This window comes from Ornithorhynchus anatinus, chromosome X1 (assembly GCF_004115215.2).
Source record: "Ornithorhynchus anatinus isolate Pmale09 chromosome X1, mOrnAna1.pri.v4, whole genome shotgun sequence".
Lineage (NCBI taxonomy): Eukaryota > Metazoa > Chordata > Mammalia > Monotremata > Ornithorhynchidae > Ornithorhynchus > Ornithorhynchus anatinus.
Window position 1 is genome coordinate 114,391,433 of NC_041749.1, and position 14,690 is coordinate 114,406,122.

Consider the following 14,690-nt stretch of genomic DNA (forward strand, 5'->3'; position numbering starts at 1 on the left):
GCTCTGCACATAGTAAGCGCTTAACAAATACCGACATTATTATTATTGTTTCATCGTTCCCCAAGTGCCTGTCGCCAGCTCCCTCTTCCCCGCTCCCTGCCCATCTTACTCTTAGACTGTGAGTACCTTGGTGATCAGGAACTGTGACTAATTCTCACCTGCTTATTTTTTCCCAGCCCTCAGCACAGTGCTTTGCACGTGTTGTATTGTTCTCTCAAGTGCTTAGAACAGTGCTCTGCACATAGGAAGTGCTCAATAAATACTACTGATTGACAGTAGGTGCTTACTAAATACTCTAAACACTATTGAATAAATGAAAAGTATATAAATGAGGGACATCCACTTTTTTTTTTAGTAGTAGGCCATGGGACCAGAAATCCATGTGTGTGCAGGCCGCGTGAATTTAATGACGACGCTTAAGTTTAGCCTGTTGGCTACTCCAAAAAATGGATTTTTTTCCCCACAGTAATAACTTTGAAAAACAGTTTAATCCACTTTATTCACCCAAAAGTGGACTAGCCACTGATCAGTACGGATCGTCAAAGAGAATACCGGTGCCAAGTCTAGGCAACTATTCTTGAGGACTGGTGGAGTATATCACGCGAACTAGCTAATCAGGTAAACAATTTTTTTGCCAAAAAGAAAAATCTCTGTAATCAATCAAGTGGGCAGAATTCAGGCTGCGTGTTGCACGTTCCCGATGTAGATGTAAGCTCGTTGTGGGCAGGGAGTGTCACTGTTTATTGCGAGCGCTTAGTACAGTGCTCTGCACACGGTTAAGTACTCAATACAATCAAACGAAAATACGATTGAATGAATCTGTAGAGAGTCCTCTGGTTGGCTGTGAGAGTACAGGTGCTGAGGGAGTGGGATTGCAGAGGGTTTTGAAGATGGGGGCCTGCTAATTTTTTTTAATGCTATTTGTTAAGCAGTTACTCTGAGCTAAGTACTGTACTAAGTGCTGGGGTAGATAAAGCTTCTCAGGTTGGACACAGTCCCTGTCCCGCATGGGGCTCACAGTCTTAATCCCCATTTTACAGAAGAGGTAACTGAGGCCCAGAGAAGCTAAGTGACTTGCCACAGGTGTCACAGCAGACGAGTGGCAGGGCCAGAATTAGAACCCAGGTCCTGCTGACTCCCAGGTCCGGGCTCTATCCACTAGGGCCCCGCTGCTTCTCTAAATTTGAAGGGCAGCGAGTTCCAGGAGTTGTGTGATAGTTGCCACCATCCCCATGTTCTTCCAAGTACCCCCTGATGATTCTTAGAGAAGCAGCGTTGCTCAGTGGAAAGAGCCCGGGCTTGGGAATCAGAGATCATGGGTTCAAATCCCAGCTCCTCCTCTTGCCAGCTGTGTGACTTTGGGCAAGTCACTTCACGTCTCTGTGCCTCAGTTACCTCATTTGTAAAATGGGGAGTAAAAACTGTGAGCCCCATATGGGACAACCTGATTGCCTTGTATCCCCCCAGCGCTTAGAACAGTGCTTTGCACATAGTAAGCGCTTAATAAATGCCACCGTTGATTTTATTTTTATGTTAAGGTAATTCCAAGTAGGTTCTGAGCTATTTGTCTGGCTGTTCTTTTTCTCTCAGGTAGAAAATTACAGCTTTCTTAATTGGGTTGGAAAAGCACTCGATTGCTGGATATGAGCCCCGAATCATTACATCGATGGACCTGAAGCACACAATACCTCAAGCATTTCACACTTTACCTTTTTGGAAGATATCCTGAGAGACTGTACAGGCTCCAAGGACTGAAACAGCTGCACCTCTTCCACAATGAATACGTCTCCATCACAGTTGAGAGCTTTGTGCAAATAGCCATTATCTGCATAACACCAAGAGTGTTTTGTAAATGTGTGGGCTGGCTAAATACACTACGGTAATTCATACCATAACATTTTTTGATTAACAATATTCAACACTTTCTCTGTCTCTATATGCAGTGCTTATTACATGTTTTACAGAGTGCTGTTCAAAGCACCCTACATTATGAATATCAGTCTAAATATAAGACGCCCCCCTCCCCCCGCCGCTAAAAAAAACAAACAAAAAAGAAATAAAATGCTTCAAGACAAACCTTTTCCTAAAAATTCTCCGGGAATTATTTTCACTCGCATTTTTAAGAAGATTTATAGTCTATAAAGAAAAGAAAAAGCTCTAATTCTGAAATCTGTGAAGACCCCACTGGCATATTGATTTTTCAGCCATACAGCCGAAGCTAGACTAGCAAATGAGGTATCTGGATCGGAGTGCAAAGCACTGTTCTATCCTCAGGAACTGACTTCCCAATTTTCAGCTGGGACGTAACATAATCTGAAGCTCTGTCTCACACATCCTGAAAACTTTCCCTCTGCCCCTCCGGCTTTCCCTTTACCAATTTCAACTATCCATCCGGCATTTGGCTATCCTGGGGTTGCTCACCTTCACGGGTCTCACCTATGGTAGCTGTGTTAAGGTGAGCTTAACTTCGATGTTTAGAAGACTACATTCCGGGTCTTCATGGTTTGTGAACAAAACTAATTTTATATTGTCTTGAAAACCCACGACTAATGTACATTGTGAGCTTGTTGTGGGCAGGGAACATCTCTGCCAAAGCTGTTGGACTGTACTCTCTCGGGCGCTTAGTACAGTGCTCTGCACATAATAAGCACTCAAGAAATACCGTTGATGATGATGATGATGATGATAATGAATTCATCAGTAGCATTTTGAACACTGTCCTAAATGAATAGTCTGTGCAGAGCTTTAATGGTTAAAAAAATAAATACTAGGCTTCCTTTTCCTTTAAATTACACATGGATCGCTTCTCCTGTACACACTGAACAAAAAAAAAGTGGGGAGGAAAATCAAAGACAAAAGAGACTATAAAACGGCACAGTTGACAGATTTAATTCTAGAGGAGCAAAAAAAGTCTCGGTATTTCTAATTAGCAATTCTACTATTAACTTATGAACTCAAGGAGAGTGACTGTCTTCTACTTTTGAGCGTTCCCAAGCACCTTGCACAGTGCTCCGCACAAGGCTGGTGCTCAGTAAATACTCATGGTGACACTGCAGTTCAGCAATACCAACAGAGCTGCAGTGTGGCCTAGTGGAAAGAGCACAGGCCGAGGAGCCAGAGGACCTGGGTTCTAATCCCAGCTCCGCCACTTGCCTGCCGTGTGATCTTGGGCAAGTGACTTTATTTCTCTGGGCTTCAGTTACCTTATCTGTAAAAGGGGGAGTCAATCCTATTCCTTCCTACTTAGACTGTGAGTCTTTTTATGATATTTGTTAAGCGCTTCCCATGTGTCAAGCACTGTTCTAAGTGCTGGGGTGGATAAAAGTTTCTCAGGTTGGCCTAAGTGGGAGGGAGCCCCAGGTGGGACAGAGACTGTGTCCAAACTGATTGTTTTCTATCTACCCCAGCAGTTAGCACAGTGCCTGCACAAAGTTAGCACTTTAGTACCATTTTTTTTTTTTTAAAAAAAAGGATCTTTATGTCAAGGTAAATTTAATTCTTTAAGTAACAGAAAATCCTTCCAACATGAAAATTTTCCAAAAGAATCACTTACCTGTGGCTAGGAAGAGGACATCATAGGTTTTTTTGTCAAGCCCAATTATTCGGTCTACTACAATCCTAGTATAGTTTGAGCCCCTTTTCAGCAACACTGGCCTGTTACCAATCGGCTTAACCGTGTCATCCATCAACGGGTGGTCTCTAACAAACTGAATGGTTTTGTCCGGTAAATCGAGAGATGTGTGGTATCCAATACCCCGAGCAAAATTGTCTATGCACTACAAAGACAAGAGACCTGTAATTAGAACTACTTTTGAATCGTGCTCTTGCACAAACAAGTTTTTTGGCGACTCTAAACTTGGACGGGCTTTTACAGAACTTTAGCAGAAGAACCACCACTCTACTATGTGGTAGAGAAGCAGCGTGGCGCAGTGGAAAGAGCACGGGCTTTGGAGTCAGGGCTCATGAGTTCGAATCCCAGCTCTGCTACTTGTCAGCTGTGTGACTGTGGGCAAGTCACTTAACTTCTCTGTGCCTCAGTTCCCTCATCTGTAAAATGGGGATTAAGACTGTGAGCCCCACGTGGGACAACCTGATTCCCCTGTGTCTACCCCAGTGCTTAGAACAGTGCTCTGCACATAGTAAGCACTTAACAAATACCAACATTATTACTATGTGAATTCCTCAGCAAAAGCTGCAGGCTACAGGAATCTGCGGATCCGCGATGCTAAACCCATGCAGAAGGCAAGACTGCAGGCCAATCTGATGGGCTGAAAATTCAGAGGCTGTCATTAGATTTTGTAACTCCTATTTCAGGGAGAATGGCAAACACACAGCCAGATACGTTCTGCCCGAAAAGTGACTTCGCCAGATCTTCCCTCGTCTGTTAAAATCTAAGTCCCTGAAAGCGGTAATCTCTCCGGTGGAATGGTAGGTGTGAACAGAGGCTCTTAAGAGCTTCCCACCGAAAGGATTTCAGCAATCCCCTGAACACAGATTCCAATGAAGGCCCTATAGGTTTACTGGTAATAGTATTTAGAGTATTTACTAAGCGCTTCCTGTGTGCAGAGCATTATTAAGCACTGGGAAAGAATACCCAGGTGGGAACTAAACATGTTTAGTGTTTGTCCTCTACTGCTCCACCATGGCCCGGCTGCTCTAATACAAGTCCTCAGTTCCCTCATCTGTAAAATGGGGATGAAGACCGTGAGCCCCACTTGGGACAACCTAATTACCTCATATCTGCCCCAGCGCTTAGAACGGTGCTTGGCACATAGTAAGCGCTTAACAAATACCAACATAATAATAAGTCGTAGAATACATGAATGCTAGGCATTCTGGTGCTGACAAAATCTCGGAAGGAGGGTGGAAGCCTGAGATCACAGGTGCATTTTAACGGGCAGGGAGTGTCACTATTTATTGTACTGAACTTTCTCAAGCGCTTAGTACAGTGCTCTGCACATACTCAATACTCAATACTCAATACTCAAGTGCTCAATAAATATGAAGAGCACGGGCTTGGGAGTCAGAGGACGTGGGTTCTGATCCCGGCTCGCCACTTGTTTGCTGTGTGACCCTGGGTAAGCCACTTCACTTCTCTGTGCCTCAGTAACCTCATCTGGAAAATGGGGATGAAGACTGTGAGCTCCACATGGGACAACCTGATTACCTTGTATCTACTCCAGCGCTTAGAAGAGTGCTTGGCACATAGTAAGCGCTTAATAAATACCATAATTATTAGGATTGAATGAATTAGTGCATGATAGCATGAGTAGGCCGGGAATGTTGTTATGATTATTATTATTGTTATGGTACTTGTTAAGCGCTTACTATGTGCCGAGGACTGTTCTAAGCACTGGGATAGACACAAGTTAATCAGGTTGGACACATGGGGCTCACACTCTTAATCCCCATTTTCCAGATGAGGTAACTGAGGCACAGAGAAGTGAAATGACTTGCCCAAGGTCAGACAGCTGACAAGAGGCGGTGCTGGGGCGTGGCTCAGTGGAAAGAGCCCGGGCTTGGGAGTCAGAGGTCATGGGTTCAAATCCCAGCTCCACCACTTGTCCGCTGTATGACTGTGGGCAATTCACTTCACTTCTTCATGCCTCCATTCCCTCATCTGTAAAATGGGGATTAAGACTGTGAGCCCCATGTGGGGCAAACCTCATTACCCCAGTGCTTGGAACAGTGCTCTGCACATAGTAAGCACTTAATAAATACCAATATTATTATTATTATAGAGAAGCAGCGTGGCTCAGTGGAAAGAGCCCAGGCTTGGGAGTCAGAGGTCATGGGTTCGAATCCCAACTCTGCACTTGTCAGCTGTGTGACTGTGGGCAAGTCACTTCACTTCTCTGGGCCTCAGTTACCTCAACTGGAAAATGGGGATGAAGACTGTGAGCCTCACGTGGGACAACCTGATTGCCCTATCTACCCCAGCGCTTAGAACAGTGCTCTGCACATAGTAAGTGCTTAACAAATACCAACACTATTATTATTTCTGCCTCCCAGGCCCATGCTCCATCCACTAAGCCACGCTGCTTCCCATAATGTGGTGGTGTCCTAAGGAAAAGAGGATTTGGGGAGGGAAAAACCGCGGCCCTGGAACGACCGCTTCAGAATGGCCAGGGAAACCCTTCTGAAAGCTTGAGAAGCAGCGCGGCCTAGTGGAAAGAGCACGGACCTGGGAGTCAGAGGACCCCAGTCCTAATCCCCGATTCTGCCAATTCATTGCTGGGTGACCTTGGGCAAGTCCCTTCACTTCCCTGTGCCTCAGTTACCTCATCTGGAAAACGGGGATTAAAGCTTCCTCCCTCAAAACTTACACTGCGAGGCCCATGGGGGACAGGGACTATGTTCAACCCGATAAACCTGTGTCTACCCCAGTGCTTAGAACAGTGCTCGAGACATAGTAAGTGCTTAACAAATATTAAAAAACGCAGAGGCTCGCAGTTCAGGCTTCCTGGGTTGTTGCTCCTGTCTGACTCTAAATCACAAACAGAATGATGATAACAACATTACCCTATTTATTTTGTTAATGAGATGTACATCACCCTGATTCTATTTATTTGCTATTGTTTTAATGAGATGTTCTTCCCCTTGATTCTATTTATTGCCATCGTTCTTGTCTGTCCGTCTCCCCCGATTAGACTGTGAGCCGGTCAAAGGGCAGGGACTGTCTCTGTTACCGATTTGTACATTCCAAGCGCTTAGTACAGTGCTCTGCACATAGTAAGCGCTCCATAAATACTATTGAATGAATGAATGAATGAATGAACAACAGCATGCTAAGCACTGGCAATAGGACTACTTTCTACCACGGAATCTGATTTTCTCCCAAATCAGGAAATGGAAGAGCTAGAATTTAAATTTAGTTCACCTCACTCTCTCTGTCCAGGTCTCTGTAACCCGGCTGGCCATTTGGAGATTTTTTTTTTGGTTTAATGGCATTTTTTAAGAGTTTATTATCTGCCAGGCATTGTACTAAGTGCTGGGGTAGACACAAGCTAATCACGTTCACAGTCCACGATCCACATGGGGCTGCGGTCTTAATCCCCGTTTGCTTGTGTACGTCTGGAGGGGGGGCGGCGGGGGTGTTTACAATTGAATAGATCAGCCTCCAGCTAACGTGCTGTAAGGAGTAGATTCCTCCAGGAGGTTCTTTCTTTATTTACCGCTCCAGGACGGGGGACTGGCACCTCTTGCCTGTTTCTTATCCATTTAATTTGGGAATGTGCTATGGTCACCGGTTCTTTGTACTCTCCCTTGGAGAAAACATCATGAACTGCTTCCATGCTGAAAGCACAAATGGCAGAATTGTCCAACTTCCCCCTTGGAAAAATGCAGAGAGAGAGGAAAAAGGCAATGAATTATTTTTACATCCCTGCAGGAAGGAATAATAATAATTGTGGTATTTTGTTCAGCGCTTACTGGGTGCTGGAAACTGTTCTAAGCGCTGGGGTAGATGCAAGACTACAGGGCTCACAGCTTTAATCCTATTTTGCAGATGAGGAACCTGAGGCCCAGAGAAGTTAAGTGACTTGCCCAAGGTCCCAGAGCAGACGCGTGGCAGAGCCAGGATTAGAACCCAGGTCCTTCTAACTCCCAGGCCCGTGCTCCATCCACTAGGCCACGCTGCTTCTCTAGCTAGGTAAAGCTTAAATAGACGTCTTCTGTGCCGACCGCACTCAATTTTACTCAAAACGACCCTTTTCCTAAAAGGCGATGGCATGGAATGGTTTTGAGGCAGACTGGGATGCTATCAGAAGCCTCCAAAGCCACATGGCTTTAGGAATATATAGGTCAGGTGTCTGTAAAGGATTCCCCCTCCCCAATTTCATCATTTACTGGCTCCATCAAGGAGATTAAGTGAATCACAGCCCCTCAGCCGGGCCTCAGCTGATCCAGCAGCCGGCGGGAGTCCTGTTCTTTCACAAAGTGCTCCGCGGCAGAGAAGTGATCGATCGATGTGACTTCGGGGTGGGGGGAGAGAGCACTTTTCCCCTTTCACTAGAGAACCGTTTCTTTTTCCCTTTAGAGGGGGAGCACTTTTGCCTGAAGAGGTAGAAAATGAAGTAGCTGGAGACTCGTTCGCGAGGGGACCCGTTCTCAAGATTGACTGCGTTCTCCATCGAAATCAAGTTGATTGTCACTTCTCCACTTACTGGTTGAAGAACGAATACTCTCGAGAGCCCAAACTGGGGGAAAGAAGTCAAAAAAGCCACAGCTCCTCTAGGGAAGCAAAATGGGACCAGAGAATCTGGACTTTAATTTTTCTGAACAACAGAGCCTTCTCTACACTGTAAGCTCATTGTGGGCAGGGAACGTGTCCGTTTATTGTTATATTGTACTCTCCCAAGCATTTAGTACAGTGGTCTGCACACAGTAAACGCTCAGTAAGTACGACCGAATGAAATACGACTGAATTCTGCAATACCTGGCCTCTCAAATGGATTTGGAGCCAGATGCTGCTGGGTAGCCTTACAAAAGCTGGTTTGCAACCAGAGACCAAGGAGCATTTCCGATGCTGGCGGGCCTGGTTGGTAAACTCATGGAGTCAATCTCCCTCTAATGAACAGAAATGGGATATTTCAGCTCTACCCTTCTACTGCTTGAAACATATGGAGGCGTTAAGACTGCTCCTTTCACGTGAAAAGACCAGCTCTTCTCCAAGAACACAAGCCTTTATCAAGAGTTGAGGCATCCAAATAATTCCCATCTGGAATGACTTCTGCCCCGAAAATTCAGACAGGATTTTGGGTCACCGGCTAAGGTTTACGGCAACTGAACATGAAAACAATTTTACAAGGAAATCAGATTACTCATTCCAGAGCTCATTTAGGAATGGTAGACGGCAACTAGTTTATGGCAAAACCAGTTTCCCTGAGCCAATGGATGACAGTTAAATTTTTGCTCTGATGCTGATACATCTGGCAAAGAACACTGCCCTCAAGTTTGATTTATACAGATCCGCAAAACACAATTAACCTCGTAAGCAAGAGACCCAGTTTCAACTTTTCAATAGCAACTGACCACGTTTGACGTCTTACCATTGCTGCAAAAATATTCCATAAAAAACTGTTTCTTTCCAGTCAGCTGTTTTAAGTAAAAAGACATCCTGAACAACATTAAACTGGAAATTTGACTCTGGAGCTGAACAGATAAGGGTGGCTTTTAAAAATGATGTCCATTTATTTTGCAAGAGATGTCTCCCACCGAGGTCATTCTATAGAAAGAACACAGATGCTAGTCCTTCATATGATTATTGCTGAAAAACTTAAAAAGCTTCCAAAATAAGGTTTTATGAACATAGGCATAAAAACTGGATGGAATCATCCTCTTCTCTTAAAATAAAGGCAGCGCAGTGTACTTGAAGCTACATTTTTGTTGGCCAATCGGGCATGCTTACTATGGGGAGAACGCTATGGGGAGAAGCATTGTGGACTAGCGGAAAGAGCACGGGCCTGGGAGTCGGAGGATCTGGGTTCTAATCCCGGCTCCGCCACTTGTCTGCTGTGTGACTGCAAAGTGCCCAGGTACGTCATTTCGCTTCTCTGTGCCTCGGTTACCTCATCTGTAAAACGGAGATTAAGACTGTGAGCCCCACATGGTACAGGGACTGTGTCCAATGCGATTAGCTTGTATCTACCCCAATGCTTAGTACAGTGCCAGGCACAAAGTAAGCGCTCAACAAATACCATTTAAAAAGAGCAAAACAAAACAAATAAAACCACTATCGGATGGTGCAGGGATTTACAAAGGTACAAAGAATCTTCTCTCAAGGGGAAAGCAGGACAAACATGCATATAGATTAGAAATATGCCACTTGCCTACTGAGCAAGTCACAACATGTCAGTGTCCGTTCCCTCATCTGTAAAATTGGGATTCGATACCTGTCCTCCCTCCCTCTTGGACTGCGAACCCCTTGCGGGACGGGGACTGTGTCTGATCTTATTGTATTCTACCTCAGCAGGGAACATAGGGCTTGGTGCACCATAAGAGTTTATCACAGACCACAGTTCTTATTATTAAGTAGACAAATCACAGATGGCAAAGGAAGAGAACATAAAATGCCCACGTATAATTTACGGAGGCGTACATACGTGTTGAGTGAGCTACATAAGTGGCCATTCTACTATAAAGCTTCCTCTCGGCTTAAACATCAAAAAAAAAAAAATGACTTTGCCTCCAATACTAACCTTGCAAACACGAGCGATTCTTGACACTAGAAGTTTATCATAGAATTCAAATTCAACAGCCGTTTCGGAGAAGAATACATAAATTTTATCATCATCTCCGCTAGGGTTATCTTTGCTTTCTTGCACAACATCCATGTGGACAAAGCTGGGGTCTGGAATATAGAATTCACTTATGAATACTGCAGACGTTTTATGCGAAGTAAGAAACCAAAGCCAACAAAGCGCAGGGTGGCCCAGTGGAAAGAGCACAGACCTGGGAGTCAGAGGACCTAGGTTCTAATTCCGGTTCGGCCAACTGCTGGCTGTGTGACCTTGGACAACTCACTTAACTTCTCTGTACCTCAGCTTCCTCGGCTGTAAAATGGCGATTCAATACCGGTTCTCCCTCCTACTTCGGACTGTGAACCCCACGTGGGAAAGGGACTATGTCTGACCTAATTGACTCGTACCTACCCCAGTGCTTAGAACAGTGCTTGACACATTGTATGCCCTTAACGAGTACCATGAAACAAACAAAATGACTTTACCCTAATTCACCTGAAAGCAGCATGTTTTAAAACAGCAGATAGGTGAGCTTTAAATTCACGGGTCATATTTCTTGTAAATCAATCAATGGTATTTATTGAGTGTTTACTAAGTACATTTAGTACTGAGTGTACTAAGCATTTGGGAGAGTACGATACAACAGAGTTGGCAGACACATTCCCTATCCACAACAAGCTTACAGTCTTATATACACAGAATGCAAAATCATCGCTTCACAGTAGCTCTCTGGCAACCTTCCTTTTCCAACAGAGTTGAGCTAAGCTTTATCAAAGCGATTTATAGCCTAGATTAAATTGCATTTTAAAAAATCATATTTGTTAAGCATTTACTATGTGACAAGCACCGTACTAAGCATCGAGTTAGATGCCAGATAATCAGGTTGGACACAGTCCCTATCCCACATGGAACTCACAGTCTTCCATTTTACAGATGAGGTAACTGAAGCATAGGGAAGTGAAGTGACTTGCCCAAAGTCACACAGCAGACAAGTAGGGGAGCTGGGATTAGAACCCAGATCCTTTGACCCCCTCCCTCCCAGGCTTGTGTTTTTTCCCCTAGGCCACACTGCATCTTCTGGATACAACTTGTTTCCAAAAATGCTGACTACCTTCTTCATTCAGATTTTCTTCCTCTTTAATGGGGCTTATTATGCGTACATTAAACAGCAATTGTAGAGGAAAAAACCCATTAAAACTCTATTTGTATACAGGATTAGAGAAGGAAAAGCCTCTTTTAGAAAACAAAACGACCCTGAAGAGGTAAAAAGAAAACCCCACATTTTGAAGATGAGATAAATGTGTTCACCCACATATTCTAAATTAGACCCCAGGATAATGATTAAACAAGTTCAGCTTTAACTTTAAAACAAGGCAATGTTTGACAGATTGGAATCTTTTCTAATTATGCTTTCCTGTAATGTAAACTATCCAAAGACTAAGTACAACTCATAGTGCCTTTTACCATTAAGCCAAGCTTTTTTGAACTCTGTCTTTAAGTGATTTTTCAATCCCCGAAATATAACAGGTGCAGTGCCCAAAAAGTTGCTGTAGGTTGCAGAGAAAAGCGCGCCGTCTGGAACAATCAAAAAGAAATACAGGTACAGAAAATAATCTTAAAACCAATGAGACCAAAAGCTTGCAACAGAAGAAACACACAATAGTCCAGATTTGAAAACATTTCAGTACTTTCTCTGGGCCCTTGACTCAAATACACAGCATTCCTATTCTGCCTCCCTCTCTGCTCAATCTTTAACATAAATATATAAAATTTAAAACTCTCTTAAGGCTTCAAAGATTGATGCATACAGAAAAGCTTTGGATTATTATATTTAGATTTCCTAGTTTCCAATATGATCTCTAGGCATAACTGGGAGAAAAACAAAACACCCAAAAGTTTCTCATGATCTGGCTAGGGGAGAAATGTCCCAAGAGGAAATGCATACTCTTTAGACTCTAAGCTCACTGTGGGCAGGGAATGTGTATGTCATATTGTACTCTCTCAAGCACTTAGTCATTCAATCATATTTATTGAGCACTTACTGTGCGTAGAGCACTGTACTGAGCGCTTGGAAAGCACAGTTCAGAAATGAAGAGAGACAGTCCCCGCCCACAACGGACTAGAGCTCCGCACCCTGTAAGCGCTCCAATACAATGGATTGATTGAATGAGTCCTAACTGTTCTATTTAATGAAGCTGACAATTTCAATTACGTATTAACCCTTTTCAGGCTGTTTCTCAACACTTAAAAGAAGAAATTGGATTGGCCACTAATTAATTAGCCAATCTAATTATAATATTGAGTAGTTGTGATCAAATTAAGACAGAGTCTTTATTTAAACTTCCATGAATTAGAAAGAGACGAAACATACCAACTAGGACAGAACTGTACTTTAGGGTTAGGCCAAATGGACAATTCCCTCTGCTCTCCTCAGCTTTCCCCTTTAGAAACATCTTTGTTTTGTTGAGCATCTGCATTGAACAATGGAAAATTACAGTGGACCTATGATCATTTAATAACACCATTCACCTAATAATCAATGTCCTAAAGAAATGTGCCATACTTATTTGTGATTGGTACAAAATGACTTGTTGCATCGACACTATTGAAAACTAGGTCAAGCAGTCATATACATAAATTCAGTATATTAAAATGTTTACCATGAAATCACAGGAGGGATGAAATGCATTTGATCCACAAACATAGAAGGTAGTGTCAGTTATTTTGTGGAGGAGGAGGATGTAATTCTGACATTCAACCTGAAACAGAGGAGAAGAAAAACAAACAGATCCCACCTAAATTTTATTTTTTAATGGTATTGGTTAAGCACTTACGTGCCAGGGACTGTACTAAGCTCTGAGGTAGATACAAGCTAATCGGGTTGGACACAGTCCACATCCCACATGGGGCTCACAGTCTCAATCCCCAATTTTACAGATGAGATATCTGAGGTCCAGAAGTTAAGTAACTTGCCCAAGGTCACACAGCAGACATGTGGTGGAGCCGGGAATAGAACCCAGGTCCTTCTGACTCCTAGGCCCGTGCTCTATCCACTAGGAGTTCAGGGCAGGTTTTTTGATGTGATATTTACTGGTGACAACTCTTCATCAATTCACAAAGAGCATTAGGTGTCAGAACTACACTACCATAAATTTATAGGATAATCGATGTGAAACACCAGTGGCAAGGCATTTGCTTTTAATAGGAAAAAAACAAATAAATTGGGCTCTAAATGGCAATAATTTCATAGTTATTATGAAATCAGTGAGGAAGATAAATTTCAACTTTTACCTACTTGGCTTTTTCCTTTATGAACACATGCCTGCTGTCTCTCTTCAGAAGTATGCCAAAACACCTGGAATCCAAATAAGCAAATGTATCATCTTTTTAGGCCAACAACTCTAAATGCAAAGTGAAAAACTAGATTATTCATACTTCGGTTCTATTTTTAATACCGCTCTTTGAACACCTATAAAGGATAAAGGATTTCAGAAGTCCAATTTAGTACATTGCTTTGCACTCAGTAGATACTTAAATGCTAATTGGTGCCACTATTCATGAAGGATTGTGATTTTGCTGAATAAAAAGGCATCAGGTGAAAAGACCATGAAATGTGAAAATTGTGGAAATGTCCTTGTGCTCATCAGCCAACTCTTTATGTAGTTGAATGGAAACCCCTCAACTTATTCCTGTCAATTGCCCTTGGAGCTGAATTTTACTTTTAGATTCAGATTTCTCCCTAGTCAACATAAACTTGCTCTTTCATTTTTATTGTCATTAACAGTGTATTTAACCCAAAGTCCCAAAAGACTGGAGAGTAGGCTACTATTCATGCTAGGAAAGTTCCAGTTTGGGGGCAGGGTGGGGGGGGGGGAGGGATTTTCTTTTTTCCTCACAATGACATTTTGTTGTTCACTTGTGTATGTGAAAGAAAAAAAGCTTTTAAAATTGTACTTTCGAAAACAACAAAAATAATTTCCCTGAATGGTGCATTTAGGAGAGGGAATGCCTCAATTATCAATCTAATAATAATAATTATGGTATTTGTTAAGCACTTACTGTGTGCCAGGCACTATACTAAGTGCTGGGGTGGATACATGTCAGTTGGGAGGGACCCAATCCCTGTCCCATGTGGGGCTCACAGTCTCAATCCCCATTTTACAGATGAGGTAACCGAGGCACAGAGAAGTGAAGTGACTTGTCCAGGGTCACACAGCAGACAAGTGGCGGGGATTAGAAGCCATGGCCTTTTGACTCCCAGGCCCGTGCTCTATCCACTGCGCCATGCTGCTTTTCATCAGTTTGAGCTGTTGAGAAGTGCAGGGTCTAAAAGGAAGGTGGTAGAGGGAGAAACAGGGAGGTGGGGGAGAGAGAGGAGGGGTCAGCACGGTCCAGTTCAGTCAGGCCACTGACAGCAATGCTGCCAATCAGCCAAGGGGACAGGAAGGA

The 14,690-nt window shown here is 43.3% G+C and overlaps 1 protein-coding gene across 3 annotated transcripts in view; it reads right to left on the bottom strand.

Annotated features, from left to right (window-relative positions):
- Window positions 1-14,690, bottom strand: part of LOC100078567 (semaphorin-4E-like) — a 34,729-nt gene that overhangs the window by 10,918 nt on the left and 9,121 nt on the right. For 2 of the 3 annotated variants that reach the window (XM_029050502.2, XM_007670848.4), the window contains exons 4-12: window positions 13,537-13,596; window positions 12,902-13,000; window positions 12,613-12,712; window positions 11,706-11,816; window positions 10,200-10,351; window positions 9,051-9,226; window positions 7,176-7,332; window positions 3,554-3,776; window positions 1,710-1,825 (exon numbers count right to left, since the gene is read on the bottom strand). In XM_029050502.2, the coding sequence (XP_028906335.1) occupies window positions 1,710-1,825; window positions 3,554-3,776; window positions 7,176-7,332; window positions 9,051-9,226; window positions 10,200-10,351; window positions 11,706-11,816; window positions 12,613-12,712; window positions 12,902-13,000; window positions 13,537-13,596 (1,194 nt within the window). The remainder of the gene's footprint in view (window positions 1-1,709; window positions 1,826-3,553; window positions 3,777-7,175; window positions 7,333-9,050; window positions 9,227-10,199; window positions 10,352-11,705; window positions 11,817-12,612; window positions 12,713-12,901; window positions 13,001-13,536; window positions 13,597-14,690) is intronic. The other variant, XM_029050501.2, reaches the window with a different exon arrangement.